The following is a 17,635-nucleotide window of genomic DNA, read 5'->3' on the forward strand; positions in this document are numbered from 1 at the left end:
ATTTACACCACGACTTACAAAATGACTGTCTTTTAAATAGACATCAGAGTACATCAGAGTAACAGAAGTAAAAATGTTTTCTAGAAAAGTACAGCTAACAACAATAACTACTCATACCCTTACCGAGTAATGCAATTGTTTAAGTACATACAACATTGATTTGTCCCTATTTGTGTTTCTTTAGAATGTGACACATTAAAGGGATCTTTTAACAATGTTAAATCTGAGATACACGGCCCTACGTGTTATCAGTGTCTGTGATATGGTGTAATATTGAAGCCCTAAAAAAAATTGCGCTTCAAAATGATCAAGAAGTGCCTCAAAAAAGTAAAAATCTTTGAGTGACCGGTTTTACCATACTCTTTTTCCCCAATAGACTGTAGTGTTATGAAAACCGTCAGGCGAACGGTTTTCAAAATTTGTAATTCCAATCATAAATATCTTGATAATCAGACAGGCGATCGGCTTGTAAAAGTCATGGGGTTCCTGACTGACCTAAGGTTTATAATTATCATTGCATCATGAGCTAAATCCAGAATTTTATTTCAGAATCTGAGACAAAGTTACTGGATCCCTTTAAAGCTTTCACCTAAAAGTATTGAACAAAGGCCCTAATTTAACCAGTCCACCTCTCATTCTTCAGTTACAAAAAAAACACAAAAAATATCAAATTTACAAGGGGTATGAATGAATAATTAAGTTGTTAACTGTACAATGACATTTGGCATTACATATCACTTCACCAATATATATATATGGGCAATTCCACGGTAACGGAAGGACACTCAGACAAGATTTTTGAACTTCAGGTTCATACTAAAAGAACTGTTTTATTAGTATAAGATGTGAAACAGTACAGATATAATACCTATATAAGTGCCTTTAATTCTCCCAAAAAAAATTGTCATTATGGTTAAGTAGTTTAAGAATGTGCATATTAATTATCTCGGTAACGGAAGGACATAAAAATAGACATGGTTTTTCCAGTTAATTAGTGTTTATCCAAACTTTGTGAAGTTGATGAAGCTTTCCACTTGACTGAAACACATTTTGTTCCCCATAGTTTAATACATACTAATAAAACATTTCTTTTAGTATGAACCTGAAGTTCAAAAATCTTGTCTGAGTGTCCTTCCGTTACCGTGGAATTGCCCATATATACTAACAATTACACAAGTAGTTGAGGTGAATAACAATCCTACAAAGGAGTCTTTGTTTTAACCCTTTTGTGACAATCATCCCACATTTTGTGGTTTGGCTCAATAACTTCCGATTTAGAGCCCTAAAAAATTTGCCTGATGCACGAGAAGAAAGAGCACAAATTGCTACACACCTTGCATTAATTTTAATTCCATGACTGTACTGTGTTTAATGCTAGGAGTGTTGAAAAGGAAAATAACCTTTACAATCCTTAAATTGGCAACACGTTTTAAGATTTAAAGTCATTGTTTTTCTATTAAATTTGGCAATGGTTAATTTTCAAGATCATTCTCGCTCGTGTTTTCAGAGATATCACATATCATTTGAATAATTTAGCGATAAAAGAAACATATCATTGTGTCCAATTTGATGAGGATTATTGCATTTCTCACGCCCTCTTTAACCCATTGTCTACTGGGACCGGGTGGCCCCTGTATTAAACCTATGAGAAAGAGAGATTGCAGTAGTCAACAGGTTAATGCAACTGTCTTCCAGAAGCTGATGTCGTGGCTGTTCATATTCACATGAAACGTGATGCATGGCAAGCTGTAAGACTATTAAATAGCACACTTGCATTTCATACAAGGGGGGCTGATGCAACAAACTGCTATAGGTACATGTATATGAGATTAGTTTCTGTCTCTACTCAGAAGGGCTATACCTTCCATACTAAACATAACACATCCACTGCGTTCCTACCGGTACATATCACGGTCTTCGTGATGTGAACACAACTAGGTTTGAATGCTGTTTAGTGCATTCCCACAATAAAGAGGGGTTTACACATGTAAGTCAAAATATCCGATATCACATCAAAACAGTCTTGATGGTGTAAACACACCTAAGGTTGATTCCTGTTACGTGCATTCCCACCAGATATATGTGTGGGCCTACCTGTAATTAAATCTAGCAGATATTGTCTCTTGACAGTGTGAACACACCTGGGCTTGCACGCTTTAGAGAGCATTTCCCACAGACAAGTGTACTGGACACTTTAAATCCAACTAGCTAACAGACTCGTGGTGTGAACACATCTAGGCTTGCATACTGTTGAGTGAATTCCCACCAGACGGATGTGTAAGTTTGGTTAGACGTAGAATCTTCTTACTTAGATACGCAGTGTGTAGTTTGAGATAGTGGATCATGTCTGCTTGCCGCTCCAGGAGGTTCTCCAAGTAGCCCATATCCCTGAGAGAGGAAGAAGAGAAAGAGATGGAGGGAGAGAGAGAGGGCATTAAACCATGTTATAAGAGAGAGCGATTCTTATCTATAAAGCAATATCAGATACACTGTCCTGGACTGGATACCAAGACTCCATAATTCAAACAGGGTGCTAATATATTTATACAGTCTGTAAAAAATCATATCATACCCACGCCCCCACCTCCCACTCTGTGAACGGAGGGATACCATGCTTGTTCCCAAACTCTCCAGCTCGTAACAAAAGAAAAAGGTTGACCCGTATTGACTTTACACACTGGACTTTTGCTGAAAAGGGGGGGGGGGGGGGGGGGGGGGGGGGGGGGGGAGGTCGCTGGGAACATGCATATGCCTACCCTAGATAACACTGAATGGGGGAAGGCCGGGATCATACCCCCTGAAAAATAAATAAAGAAATAAAAATAAAAAGTGTGGGAGTCTTGTACATGAGGGTAGTACGTAACGGGCCAAAAAGTTGATAATTACAAAAGAGAGGGATAATACAATAAAGGTAGATGAGGAGGGGGGGGGGGGGGTTGGGGCTAAGTAGGAAAGACAGAAGGAGCTAGGGAGGGGGACGGGAGGTAAAAGGGAGAGAGATTCTAACTAGAAAACATTGTCATGTAAAATTACCGAGGACTGTGGGATAGATGAAAGAATTGAAATCTCAGACGGTAACAGTGAAGGGAAGGAATGTAGAGGGAGAAAACACAAGGGAGGGAGTGAAGGGGAACAGAGACAGAGAGAAACAGAGAGAGAGAGACAGAGAGAGAGAAAGACAAAGGATGGCAAGAAAGATAGAAAAACTGGGGATCTTACAGTACCTATACCCAATATCAGGAATGGTTGTTGAAGGTTGTGTAATAGATGCATTGAACTCTTCCTGTTCAACGTCCGGTAAAGCTCTTCTCTGGTTGAAGTGATACACAAGTACTGTGGAAATGATAATGATAATAATACATTACATTTATAAAGTGCTTAATACTTATGTTATTCAGCGCAAGAAAAAGAAGGAAAAGTAAGAGATACTAAAGAAACATATTGAATTACAAGTAAACGGCAAACAAGAATATGACATTACAAAAGATAGATAAACCAGATATGGACTCAGAACTATAATATACTAGGTGAAATGCTCAAATACAACTTAAAGTAACCGGGGGCCCATTCCTAGAAACCGTCATAAGTCTAACTTCTTGACTATCCCATTGAAACGCGTGTTAATCCTATAACACACGTTTCAATGGGATAGTCAAGAAGTTAGACTTACATGTATGACGGCTTCTAGGAACGGGCCCCTGAAGTATGAACTATCATATTCAATATTATAATTATGTACAATAAAATACATATTATACAACATTATGCAATAGAAATTACAATATCATTAAACTGCAAGATAGTATGATTAAATCGATTACGCAATCAGACAGTCAATCAATCACCCAACAAAATGAAATCTTGTGCCCAGTAGAAGGGGGTCACAAAAGTCACTGCCATGGGATGTACTTTTCTATAAGTTGTGCATTTCAAAGTTTGTTATCATTCTTTAAGTACACCCATGCAATGCAGCAGTCCGTAATATATCTAAGTTGCAAATAGTGTTAGGACATAAATTCTCTACCAGTATATCATTTATTTACCCTTTCATTGCATGAATATAAGATTGAAGGATGCGCTGGTAACAGTGGATAAAAATGTACAAAGTACATGTACAAGGTACATGTACAAGTTCGCCGACATCCCATTGAACTACGTGTTAATTGTAAAGTTTAAATGGAATGTTGGCCAACTTGTACTCATGACAGTTTCGTGAAACGATGCCCAGAATATTAAGTCAAGCTAGCGCCGTACTGACTTACCTGTGTATCTGAGCAGGCTGGCTAGGGCAAGAATCACCTCTAGTGTTACGATGATCTGAACGTGCATGACTGACTTACCTGTGTATCTGAGCAGGCTGGCTAGGGCAAGAATCACCTCTAGTGTTACGATGATCTGTACGTACATGACTGACTTACCTGTGTATCTGAGCAGGCTGGCTAGGGCAAGAATCACCTCTAGTGTTACGATGATCTGTACGTACATGACTGGCTTACCTGTGTATCTGAGCAGGCTGGCTAGGGCAAGAATCACCTCTAGTGTTACGATGATCTGTACGTACATGACTGGCTTACCTGTGTATCTGAGCAGGCTGGCTAGGGCAAGAATCACCTCTAGTGTTACGATGATCTGTACGTACATGACTGGCTTACCTGTGTATCTGAGCAGGCTGGCTAGGGCAAGAATCACCTCTAGTGTTACGATGATCTGTACGTACATGACTGGCTTACCTGTGTATCTGAGCAGGCTAGCTAGGGCAAGAATCACCTCTAGTGTTACGATGATCCGTACGTACATGACTGACTCACCTGTGTATCTGAGTAGGCTGGCTAGGGCAAGAATCACCTCTAGTGTTACGATGATCTGTACGTACATGACTGACTCACCTGTGTATCTGAGTAGGCTGGCTAGGGCAAGAATCACCTCTAGTGTTATGATGATCTGTACGTACATGACTGACTTACCTGTGTATCTGAGCAGACCGGCTAGGGCAAGAATCATCTCTAGTGTTACGATGATCTGTACGTGCATGACTGACTTACCTGTGTATCTGAGCAGGCTGGCTAGGGCAAGAATCACCTCTAATGTTACGATGATCTGTACGTACATGACTGACTTACCTGTGTATCTGAGCAGGCTGGCTAGGGCTAGAATCACCTCTAGTGTTACGATGATCTGTACGTACATGACTGGCCAGAGATTAGTAGCTGTAGAGTTATCCATGAATAAACCACTCAGGACTAAGATGGCTGCATTACCTATTAAAGTCAATCAAAACATAACTGGGTTTTAAAAATACATTTCCTAAAGCCACACTGCACTACTTATTGCTACTTGCTCCCTATATATAATAAACAATGCCTAATTGGTGCTGTTGGTCCCCCATGATCCTCTTTTTCTTACCGTATGTTAATTGAGAGCTGATTTGATGAGATAACCACCTATCCAGTGACCTTACAGGGTAGTCTAATCCCTCCTGTTCACTAGTATAGGCTTTAAGACTATGCAATGTCTGCAATGCATTATTCAAAGTGCAGTAGCAGAATTAAGATTACAGCATTTAGATAAAGACGACCATCATTAAAACCAGCTTCAAATCAGCATCTACTTTACAAATAAGCTTCTTAAATATTTGTTGGGGAGCTTGAGGAACTGCTACTAGTCACAGCCCCATATACACGTCCAGGGGGTGTTTCACAAAGATCCTAAGTTGAACTTACAGTGTAACTCTAAGTTGGACTTAACAATCATGGAAAGCTGTTAGCTTCTATACAAATATTTGGTAAAAGTTATTTCAAAAGGCATAAAATGTTGATTCAAATCGTTCATATTTTCTATTATCAAGGAGATTTCATGTTCTTGATGTGGAATTTATAAAAAGTCTAAAATACTTAAATTTTTGCTTTTGAATGTATTTCATTTTAAGGTTACAAATGGCTTTCCATAAATGTTAAGTCCAACGTAGGGTTAAGTTCGACTTAGGATCTTTGTGAAACACCCCCTGGTAACTGTGTGAGTGAACCAACGTTGAAGCACTAACCGATTGATACCAAATAGAGAGGAGCCCTTTTCAGCTTCTGCGTCTTGCGATAGAACTGGAGGTAGCCGTGCCTCATGGATCGCCGATGAGCGAAGTGAAGATAGCGCTCGAACATGAGGAGGAGGAGCCAAACGGAGGTCTGAAGGTAGATGATGATGATGAAGCTTTGCGACTGCTTCTTCTGCTGGGGGTCCTGCGTCTGTTTCAGGATGGTGTATGGCATTAGAAGGGAGATGACCTCATGGGCTACCTGTGATGGAGAGATTCACAGAGCAGGAGATAGCACCACAAATACATGCAGATATAATTCAATTATAATTCAAGTTTATTTCTACATCTGGTTAAAAACAAAGGAAAGCTACCAACATGTGTAACTATATATATAACAAAGATTCAAAAGAAACATATACTACTCATAATGTGGTGGGAATAACAAACAGGCCTACCAGTATGAAGGTAATTCCCAGACTAAATACAATTACGGTACATAAAATTTGTATCTATCTTGCTTACAGGGCAAAAAATGAGGATATTACAAAATTACGTGATATGATCATTTATGTTTAAAAGGGGGAAAAGGAGTGAGAGAGAGTTGAGCATGCATGTAGCCACTGGAGGGGGGGGGGGCACAGGGGGCATGTGCCCCCCCAAAAAAATTCCAAGATTGGTTGAACTTTTTTAGATCCCTCCCCAGGACGTTGATCAATTACATGTACATGTATGTGCCCCCCCCCCCCCCCCCCCCCCCCCCCCCCCCAACATCAAATTGTGGCTACGGCCCTGAAGATGAGAAATAACAAATACACATTTACAAAAATAGGCAGATGGAGAGGGGTGACACAGAGGCAAATAAAGACAAATAGAAAAAGTCAAACAGAGGTGTGATTACAGAAAGGAATACACTAAGGCCTAAATAAAGAGAGATATAGAGAGAGAGATAAAGAGAGAGGAGTGAGGTTTCCTTTGAATTAAAAAAAAAGGAAAAGAAGAAAAAAATATTAAAAAGCAATACACTAACTCACCAGAATGATCATCTGAATGATAGCTGCCCAAATTGCTCTGATTGGACGAAACTTTGGGGATTCTTCCGACGCCAGCCCGTTACTTGGGATCAATTCCTCATCATCGTTCTGAAACTCTGCCGAAGAGGGACCACCCTCACCGTCAAAGAAAACCCCCTGGAAATTGGAGACCCAAAACACAATTTAGTAAATGGGTTTATTGATGCCCGTTTAAAAACAAAATACTTTGAGAAATTTATAACAAACTTCTTCTGAATTTGTGAATGAAAAGTTACAATGCAATACTGGTTATTTCACTTTAAATATCTATTCCCTAGAATATAGATCTAACCATTTAAGTTCACTAATTCATGATCATGTTTAACAAATAAAGGAATTCACAAGGCTGATGTTTGTAAAGTTGTGTTTCAACTGTTTGTAATTTATTTGATTTTCTTCTGATTATTATCATTATTCTCCCTTCGCTCTATTGGAGATCAACAGCTACCAGAGTACTGCAATTGTGTCATAGTAAGTAGGTCAATGGGAAAAGCAGGCAAGAATGTCATGTTAATTAGATAGTGAGTGATTTCAAGTTTGGTGTTAGTGTTAGTGTTAGTGTTTAGAGCAGTCGAGAGCTCTTAAATCGAGCGGAAAATTTGCTAATGAAATTAAGAGCCCGATACCGATATCAAAATCGATAGCTTAACACCAGCTGTGACGTCACCACATACTTGATTTCATGACGATGATTTAAAAATATACATCAAACTAAAGATAACATGAAAAGTACAGAATAAATTTACACCTATTTCTCTGGTCTTATAAAATAACTAATTTTACACAAAAGAATATATGAATCACCTGTTTCACATATTTGTATTTTAACGTCAGACAATAAATTGGCGTCGTTCGTGCGTTGACTCTGTGCGGGTACAACACTAACACCGAACTGGAAATCAACATTTGCTTAATCCCTAGGGGCTAGTGTTAGTGAATAGGACATTTGTACGTAAAATATTAACACCAGCCACAAAGGTCGATTCAGCAGACGACAATTTTGCAAAATCGATAACACTAGCTACCGGAAGTTGACGATATTCAGAGTTCAAAGCCTTAACACCAGCTGATTTCCATTTCGGTGTTTAGGCTGGTGTTAGTGTTTATTAAACACTAACACCAGCCTTAAACACCCAACTTGAAATCACTCAGGGTATTGGAGATTGGGATAGTACGTACGAGCAGAGTGGATATGTATAGAAATGAAAGTGATGCATGAAAATAAAACAATGATAAGAGAGCCAATATAATTCATGAAATTTTAATAATTTCATAAAAAGAGACAAACTTTTCTCAGTCCATGTAATGCATAAATGTCCTATAATAGTGGCCTCCTTTAAAGTTTATGCAGCATTTTCACCAAATTTCTAAGAAAGAAAAGTGCAGTCACTTGGTCAATCTCCCATTTATTTGTTCTCGATCTTTCCTTCTTCTGTCCTTGACTTTTTCTTGACTATTCTCTTCCAATTTCCTCCCCCTCTGTTTTTTATTTTCCACCTCATCTTCTCTTCTTGTTCCATTCCACCAAGTTCTAATTCGAGTCAAATTAATATCCGACTCTGTATGTTTACTAAAAAAGTCTAGGCCTAGATCTAGATTCGTCTTCAATAATCCAAGCCTTCAACAACTTCTTAATTCATTTCTTCAGGTTTGGTTCTTCATTTTGTTCTTTATACCTATATATCTTCAGTCTCGATACTTTCTTTTGTTCAACTTCTTCTTTTACCCCTCCTCATTTACTCTCCTTCTCTGTGCTCTTTTCCTGCCATTCTTTTCAGAAGGTAAGCATTAATTAAACCCCACAAATATTGGACGTGTGGGACCACGCAACAAAAATCGAGTTTGTATTCACCCATTTTTCACACAACTCGAGGACATGTTTTCAGATGTCACATACTTACCCCTTGCCTTGTACTGTCATGGTCCAGGCTAACCATTTTGGGAATAATAATTGCTTAAATGAGCTAAGATTTTGTTAGGTTAATTTCTCAAGATTTCCAAGTCCATCGACATACGAGTACGACGTCACCTGACCAATCAAAGGAAATAATAGCTAGTTGCAGGTCACATGATCCGATCATATCGGGCGTGTCGCTCACGGGGTCGCTCATTGATTTTGATTAAATATATGATTTTCCACAGTAGAGAGAAGGGAAACCCTCCAAAAGCAAAATAAATAGAAGATAGAAATGGGAAGCCTTGGAAAGTTTTGAACAAATGTGTGTTTTTTTGTTCCTTCAATAACAACTTCTCGACCCTCTTAATTCTCTTCAGGCACGTATATAGCCAGAGTTTGATGTTTGGGGGGGGGGGGGGGGGAGGGGGAGGGGGAGGGGGAGGGGGGGGGGGTCACCAACCGGGTCACATACATGTAATTGATCGAGGTCAAAAAAAGTTCAACCGATCTTGGAATTATTATTTTTGGGGGGGTGGGCACGTGCCCCCCCCCCCCCCCCCCCCGGTGCCAAGTGCCTGCTTTTCTTCTCTTCCCTTGCTTTTCTTTTCTTTTGTTTGTTCGTTTCATGTTTGTGTTTGTCGTTGTTTTGTCGTCCTTGTTATCGGGTGTTTCAGTGTCACGGTGATGGGCGGCTGAAGGGGGGGGGGGGGGGGTATGTGTTCTCTTTCTTTTTCTTCTTTTAAATATTTTTTTCCTTCTTTTTATTAGTTGCCGAGGGGCCGGCGGGCCGGGGGGGGGGGGGTGGGGTAGTTGGTTATATACCTCTCTTGAAGGAGGGGTAGGGTGACCTGGAAAATTACGCGGGGAGGTCTATTCTCTCCTGGCCAAACTATAGTGCAGATAGGCTTTAATTCAAGTTAACATCACAAATCAATCAGTAACTGTTATATTGGTTAAATGTTTAACTATATATCTGACGAAATTAAAATAGGTTATTAAGTAACTCAGTTCATATAGATTGAGAAAGTCACAAAGTGATTAAGTAAATGTTTTCATTAAAGTCGTGTGTGTGATTTGATTTATTGATTTCTGCATTTTTAAACCACAATAATAATGAGTAACGTTGTACATAGTGGTAACATTTGTCCATGATCGCAATGAATAACACAATTTATTCAACAAAATGTTGGGAACTATTGAAATAGCAAAATTTGCGCTTAAAGTGCATGCAGCAAATTATGATAACATAAACAGACAAAACCGACTTGCATCAAAGAGAGAGAGAGAGAGAGAGAGAGAGAGAGACACAGACAGAGACAGAGACAGAGACAGAAAGGGACATAATAATAGCGGCAGGATACCATGAACACTGGTATGCGGCTATCTATTTAAATGCTGAGATATACCCCCAAAAGAGAGAGAGAGAGAGGGGAGGGTTGATAGAGAAAGAAAGAGAGAAAGGTATATAGAAAGATAAATAGAGAGGGAGAGAGCACAGAGCTGGAAAAGTCAATCAGTAGATGTGAGTGTCTGATTTGTGTGTGTGTGTGTGTTTAATAATTCATCATTATTTTTGTGCCTATCTAAGTCAGTGAAATTAAATAACAGCTCGGGTAATCCTGACTTTGAGGAAACACAATATTAGCTACAATATTTGTTGGGATGAGCTGATCTTAGGGCGGAGGAGGGTCCCAGATAGCAAAATGTTGTGGGGCCCATCTGGGTTTTATCTGGTTACACCTGGGTTGGCCCTCTTGGCCCAGATGGGCCAGCCCATCTATTGCCCACTTGGCCCATTTAGCCCATTTGGGTCCCAGATGGGCCCCATGTGGGGCCCAGCAATCTGCACCCGGGTTATAGAAGGGCCCCAGATGGGCGGCCCAGATTGGACCCACTTGGCCCAGATGGGCCCACGTAGAACCCAGATGGGCCCCACAATTGGCCCATCAATATACACAAGGGTTACCTATTGGGCACCAGATGGGCCATGTGGGTTATATGTGGGACCTACCACATTCTATATATGGGTCAAGTGGGTTCTATATGGGCCCCATATGGCCTATAAGCGGGTTTTTATATGGGATCCATATGGGCCAAGTGGGTTTGATATGGTCCCGTATGGGCCAATGTGGTTCTAAATGGGCTTCATTGTTTAAATGGGTTCTATTTTTACCCAGTTGCTGAATTCATTTATCCCATTTCTATTTCTAGGGTTACCAGTTGGGTTTAACTGGACCAGTCGTACCATTTGGCACAACTTTCAACCAGTTGAAACCAATTAGCAGACTTAATTAGTAATTTATGTAGCACTTGTACTATTTAATTTTGCCATTGGCAACAACACATCGTCTAAAATGTCCAATGTAAAGGCATTGGTATTAAGAAGACTTGGTTATTTTGCGGTGATGAGACATTTCCATATACTTGTATTTTATTGAATCTGTTTTAGGTCATAGTTAGTGTTTTTCCTAATCCATGTTTAATTAAATGTAATGTATACAAAGTAGTGAAATGTCCTAATAATTAGCAATTTACATTTAATAGTATTTTCGAAATGAATTGCTTATAACTAAATCATCAGTAATTAGGAAATATCCTGTAAACTCAGATAAATTGTAAAAAAACATAGATATGCACGCACCCCATATTCATTATGCAAATTCTGGGTATATTTTGTGGGTTTTGGGTGGGAAGGCCCATCTGGTATACATCTGGTTTTCAGCTGGGCGAAGACAATGTTCGACTTGCGATTTTCACCACCAAAAACCTACATGGGGCCTACAAGGGGCACATATGTGTTGGTACTTGTGGGTTTTTGGTGGGAAGGCCCATCTGGTATACATTTGGTTTTTAACTGGGCCCAACCGATGTTCGACGTGCAATTTTCACCACCAAAAACCCACATGGGGCCCAGATGGGGCACATAATGTGTTGGTACTTGTGGGTTCTTGGTGGGAAGGCCCATCTGGTATACACCTGGTTTTTAGCTGGGCCCAGCCGATGTTCGACGTGCGATTTTCACCACCAAAAACCCACATGGGGCCCACATGGGGCACATATGTGTTGGTACTTGTGGGTTCTTGGTGGGAAGGCCCATCTGGTATACACCTGACGTGCGATTTTCACCACCAAAAACCCACATGGGGCCCACATAGGGCCCATATGCGTGGGTTCTGGGTGGGAAGGCCCATCTGGTTTTTGTATGGGCCACGTGGGCTTTAGCCATCCCATACAAAACCCAGATGGGCCCCAGATATTTTGCTATCTGGGACGTAGGCCTAGGGGGATTTTGCCCTAACTAGCTGCGCCAGCGCGTCGCGTCGCGTAGCTTATGGCAACGAAGATGGCGTCCACCATATCGAGGAATTTCGGCGGCAGCGACATGAACCATTTATCTGGAGAGGAGAAGTTTCCTGAAATGACCGAATTTAGCGGTTCAAGTGACGAGGATAAGGCTTGTGCTAAGTTGTTTTGGCAATCAGTGACCCTTCACCCACCAATCGAATCAAGATTGGTATCGGGAGATATCAGGCAGAGACTTCCAAATGCGGGCCCATTTCTGCAAGGTAACTATTTGTAGTCCCAGATGCTGAAATGTATGTTTCTGTATGCAGTGATAATAATACTAGGTCTAGAGTAGATAGACAAATGCAGACATGAACTTGAAGTGAATGAATCTAGTCGAACTCATAGACATGACATATAGTTCATTCACCATTACAATTAAGAGGCACTAGTTTCAGAGCTACAGAGATAGATAGCCAGCACAATCACAATAAAAAATACAATTGTGGATTGACTTGTCATTTTTAATTTTACTTGATTTAGATTCTACCCCCCCCCCCCACAAACAAAAATGGATCTGTGATTGCATTGTCCGATGATATTTTCCACATCCCCCCCCCCCCTCCCCCCTCCCCCTGTTGATGCTAATGCTGTTGGCGACTGTAATCTTAGTTTACGGTGGCTAACTTAACACGCGTGCACCCCACCGTCGCTATACGGTATGCATTTGCAAAGTGCAGCAGTTTGCTGTGAATCCCGTGTATATTATAGATCTAAGTCTTCTTTTTTAAGAAAATACTCCAAAAGAGATAAGAAAATTGACACGAAGCAGGTAAGAAACATAACGACTTTTAAATCATGACCATTATTTGAACAATTGAGATTTGGTTGATTTTTTGTATATTTTAGTAGGGTAGGGTCTATCTCCACGTCGGAGTTACGGGTCAAAGTCTGGATATGATTCTGAACTAGCGCCGTAGTATTTTTACTACTAGGCTACTCATTATTTATTTGTTATTTATTTTTTGGAAATTTTTATTATTTTAATATTATGATATAAACTTCATCATTATCAGTATCATCATTGTTGTTGCAGTTGTTTCGTTCTTATCATTATTTTCTTTTTTTAATACAAGAATATCATTCTAAATTTTGAGCTTTTGGCATTATCCTTTCGTTTCACAGATCCCAACTATGCTCATGAGCCTGAACAGGATGATCCAAGTAAGTTTTATGTTTAATAATTTTTCAAATTCATCATCATAAGGCCTACTACAGGAATTATAAGACAATTTTATTACATATTGCTGAGATCACTAAAAACAGTCTTTCTTGTAAGTAATTATTGTTTAAATTGATTGAAACTTGAAGCTGTTGAAGTCACTAAAGAAATTCCACAGTGAGCTGTGATATCTCTTTGATAACACACAGTATGCATAAGTATACCCATTTTGGAAAGTAGTTCATATTTCATTTTTTTTTTTCTCTCTCTCTTTCTATTCCTCTAGGTCGCATTTGTGTGTGTACACTGTATATACCCTGTTATAATTATCTTTCTTTTTCTCTCCCTGTGTATCCACTTGTTTCTGTGGAATCTGTTTCAATATCATCACAGTGTAATATGTATGAACATCTTAACTATTCTGTGTTTTGGGGTGTTTTTTTTAATGAAGTGCATCTATTCAAATATTTGTTCCCATTTTCTGTTAACAAATTAAGCGCCAATGGGAATTACTAGTAGATCTAATGTTAATCCCCCTTCTCCCTGTTTCTCTCTCTGTCTCTGCCTTAGAATTGAAAGCATTTATGGCTAATGCCCATGCCCAGATGGTCTATGAAGAAAGTGCAAGTTTAACAAAACTGGTGAGTAACCTCTTGCTTGATTCAGCAAACAAAAAGAAAACAAAACTATACGTTGATGTTGTAATATGTGTCCACAATAATAGGCCTAAAAGAAAAGATGTTGTATACATTGCCCTTTCCAACTGACCCCCCCCCCCCAAAAAAAAATAAGTTTTAAAAAAGTTATAAAAAAAAATAATCAGACCGACTGACCCATGTTTTGGCACCAGAGGGCAATACAACATCTTTTAAAATATTTTTAGGCCTTACAGTTATCCCCTGTCAATATTGTCACCATGCATTGCAATGTACAATATATGATACATGTTATGGGGACCTAATTATGACTATAAATGGTGTATGACTTCGATATTCACTTGAGTATGAGGATTGTTGTATAATATAATAAATCTAAGAAAATATCTCTTTTGAGCCAAAAAGGGTATAGCTTTGTAAAAAGGTACAGTCAAACATGCCTTAGTGCCCTGCCTCTCTATATAGGCCACATGTGTATAGTGGTCATACTGTTTCCCTGTATGAAGAAATGTGTGTTGTATAGGACCTTTCTAGAAAGGCCACCTCGCTACATTGGCCATTTTTCTGATTCTCTTTGGTAGCCTTTAAAGACAAATTTGACTATGTATAATGTAATGTAATTTGAGCTCCAAACAGATTAAACATTCATTGAATTTGTTTAATGTAATAATAATTTTAAGTGTTTTACAAAAGGCTCAACGTACCGTAACAGGTGCCTATGGCACACCGGTGCCCTAAAAGCCAAGTCCAGATCCCCCAAATTTCAAAATGGTAAAATGTAGCTCATGTATACAGACCTCAAATGTGTCATTTCATACTCCTCAAAAAAAAAAAAAAGGATAATGTTGGGCCCTGCTTTCAGTAATGGCTATGATAATGATCTAATATAGCGGGCATCCAGCATCGTCCCATTGGTACCAGCCAGTGAATTATGCTTCGTTATTTTCTTCTCATTTCTTTGTTTTGAAGGCAATTAAGAGGCAAGAGACGAGAATGATACATCAGAAAAGACAATCTGAAAGGAAAGAGGTAAGACCCAGTATGATTTATTTTTATTTTGAAACAATGGTGATGTTGGTATAACATTAGAAATGGAGAGTTTCTGAAAAGAAATTTGATTGTAGTGCTGTTTTTTAATGTTGACTTAGTGGTTTCAAGGCCTATACACAGAGATGCCAATCTTCAGGACATTTCATGTAAATTGAGAAATGTTCAGAGGGAAAAATAATTAACATCAGAGAATATATAATTGAAATACCTTAAAAATCTGACCGGCAAAAAATCATTTAAAGTGTTTTAAAAGTGGGGTTTGGAATGCTGTTACTGTTCGCTATGCTCACTTTGCTCAAATTCTTCAATACTTGAATGTCAGTTCAGGTTTTTAAAGCTTATCTGTACTAGTTTACAGGAGGGATTAGACCGCCCTGCAAGGTCACTAGACAGGTGGTTATCATCGACTAAGCTCTCACTTAACATAAGAAAAAGAGGATCATGGGGGACCAACAGGCACCGATTGGGGAATTTTCTAAATAGAGGGAGCAAGTAGCTACAAGTAGGACAGTGTGCCTTTAAATGAAAATAAAAGTTAGGAAAAATAGATTCATGACATATATTTTAACAAAGACTTTGACCCTGTCACATACTGCTCTCCTAGCATTGCATCCACCATGAGGTCAGGAAACACACAAAACAAAACACTGCATGTCATATTCAGAATTATTCTTGCCCTTCTATTTTTTTCCTTTTTAAATCAAACTATTTGTGCATGAATACATTTTTGTTTTTCAAACTATTAAATCATCATTTGTTTCTTTGGTTTCATTGTTTGGTTTTCAGAAAGAGAAGATTTCCCACAGAACGAGGAAGCCACTCGTACCAGATGAGTAAGTCTTCTTCTTCACGATTTTTTCAATAACAAAAAAATTATCTTGCAGCATGAAACTTCATGAATCTAGAACACTTACAAATTTCATGAAAATTTCTTGTCTGCAGAAGTTATGAATGCAATGCATTAAAAAATTACAATGATTTGGCTACACAGAGAAAACTTTCAATATGAAAAAGAAAGAAAAGAAAAAAACTGGGTTTAGATTCTTGACTTGGAATTTCAAACATTTCTAGTAATTATGGTTCCTCTTTTTTTTTTACCACAGCGACTTCGAAGTCCTGGACGATGAAGCGGCAAACGCGATGGACGAACTCGACCAGTTTGACAAGACTCTTGAGCACAGAAGTCAGAAAAACTATGTGGTTTAACAAAGAGAACTATAGCTATACTCTGTGAACTGAGTCACATTCACGAAGCCAGCCAATGTTGTTATCATTTTATCCTTAGTAAGAGCTCTTGTGTGATGTTCTCTTCATAAGGATGTTTTATTGAAAGAATGCTCTTTATTGGCAGTTTAGAAAGACATATGAGAAGAGGACTGAGAAAAAATATGTAGTTGGACAACGAGAACTTGCTAGGCTCTGTGGACCATGTCTCTTTCAGGACACCAGCAGATATTGGTTTATCATCAGTAAGAGCACTTTGTTGGTATTCTGTTTGTAAAGACTCTTCAGGAGATATGATATATGTCTTTATGGGAAGTTTGACAAGATCCTTCTCGAAAGGTTTGACAGCTAGTAGAGTGAATGCTGCTGTATAATTTCATCCTTTGTAAGTGCGCTTTATTGGTATACCTCACAGGAGTGGAACCTCATAAGGACACTGTCGTAACACAACAAGTTACCTTTGTGTCCTATATGTTACCTGGGCAGTGTTTCTCGAAACCGTCATAAATTTAAGTTGGCCGACAAGGCGTTGAAATGCATGTATAGGATTTAACACCTGTTTAAATAGGATGTTGGTGAACTTGTACTTGGGACGGATTTTGTGAAACCAAGTTTTATGATATTTTGAAAAGAAATTTACATAAAAAGTATAATTTTACTTTGTGTTTCATCTGAACCAAGCTCTAGAAGAGGCTTGCAAATCATAAAATGTACTAAAATCTTACATTTGCCCAATAACTCGTAGTCTTGGTTATGTGCATTTAGCGTTCATTATGGCACTTCTTTATAATGTTCTTTTCCCACTTGATATAACAAGGTTTTTAATGAAACAGAGTAGTTTCCTTGGTACCAAGGTTTGGTACAATGTTGTCCCGCTGGAATATCTTCCGTCAAACCCAAACAAAGACTGCCCAAGGGAACACTAAAAATGGTCTTTATTGGCAGGTGGTCTTTATATATAGGTTCCTGTAACACGTGTTACAAGAGAAACACTTTTCAAGGAAATCCCCAATGTGGCCTTTGTAGACAGGTAGTCTTTCTCTGAAGGTTTTCGCTTCAGCGAGTTTCACTGTAATTTTGAATTCTTCAGAAGAAATTATTATTTTAACAGTTGTAGATATATATTGTAAACATGAAATTTGATGTATATATTTGTCAATACATGTATTTATGTCTTTTTTTAAATAAAAAGCTATATCT

General features: G+C 38.8%; 2 protein-coding genes across 2 annotated transcripts; one reads left to right on the forward strand and one right to left on the reverse strand.

The window, feature by feature from the left end:
* Positions 1 to 1,160: 1,160 nt before the first annotated feature.
* Positions 1,161 to 9,153, reverse strand: LOC100893616 (transmembrane protein 192). The gene is made up of 6 exons (XM_030978277.1): positions 9,003 to 9,153; positions 7,063 to 7,218; positions 6,041 to 6,290; positions 5,121 to 5,258; positions 3,225 to 3,333; positions 1,161 to 2,388 (listed from the first exon to the last, which is right to left on the reverse strand). The coding sequence occupies exons 1-6, from the start codon at positions 9,036 to 9,038 to the stop codon at positions 2,235 to 2,237; spliced, it is 843 nt and encodes a 280-aa protein (XP_030834137.1). The 5' UTR covers positions 9,039 to 9,153; the 3' UTR covers positions 1,161 to 2,234.
* Positions 9,154 to 12,301: 3,148 nt separating this feature from the next.
* LOC762545 (UPF0722 protein) lies at positions 12,302 to 16,078 on the forward strand. The gene is made up of 5 exons (XM_030978278.1): positions 12,302 to 12,564; positions 13,469 to 13,507; positions 14,076 to 14,146; positions 15,131 to 15,190; positions 15,998 to 16,078. The coding sequence occupies exons 1-5, from the start codon at positions 12,330 to 12,332 to the stop codon at positions 16,046 to 16,048; spliced, it is 456 nt and encodes a 151-aa protein (XP_030834138.1). The 5' UTR covers positions 12,302 to 12,329; the 3' UTR covers positions 16,049 to 16,078.
* The last annotated feature ends 1,557 nt before the right edge of the window (positions 16,079 to 17,635 follow it).

Source organism: Strongylocentrotus purpuratus, unplaced genomic scaffold (genome assembly GCF_000002235.5).
Source record: "Strongylocentrotus purpuratus isolate Spur 01 unplaced genomic scaffold, Spur_5.0 spur5_scaffold_1, whole genome shotgun sequence".
NCBI classification, from domain to species: domain Eukaryota; kingdom Metazoa; phylum Echinodermata; class Echinoidea; order Camarodonta; family Strongylocentrotidae; genus Strongylocentrotus; species Strongylocentrotus purpuratus.

Coding starts and splice junctions, on each gene's coding strand:
- LOC100893616 (XM_030978277.1), bottom strand. CDS start 9,038: ATGGTTAGCCTGGACCATGACAGTACAAGGCAAGGG. Junction 7,219..9,002: donor ATGACAGTACAAGGCAAGGG/GTAAGTATGTGA, acceptor TCCAATTTCCAG/GGGGTTTTCTTTGACGGTGA. Junction 5,259..6,040: donor TCTCTATTTGGTATCAATCG/GTTAGTGCTTCA, acceptor TGACTTTAATAG/GTAATGCAGCCATCTTAGTC.
- LOC762545 (XM_030978278.1), top strand. CDS start 12,330: ATGGCAACGAAGATGGCGTCCACCATATCGAGGAATTTCGGCGGCAGC. Junction 12,565..13,468: donor TGCGGGCCCATTTCTGCAAG/GTAACTATTTGT, acceptor TTCGTTTCACAG/ATCCCAACTATGCTCATGAG. Junction 15,191..15,997: donor GACAATCTGAAAGGAAAGAG/GTAAGACCCAGT, acceptor TTTGGTTTTCAG/AAAGAGAAGATTTCCCACAG.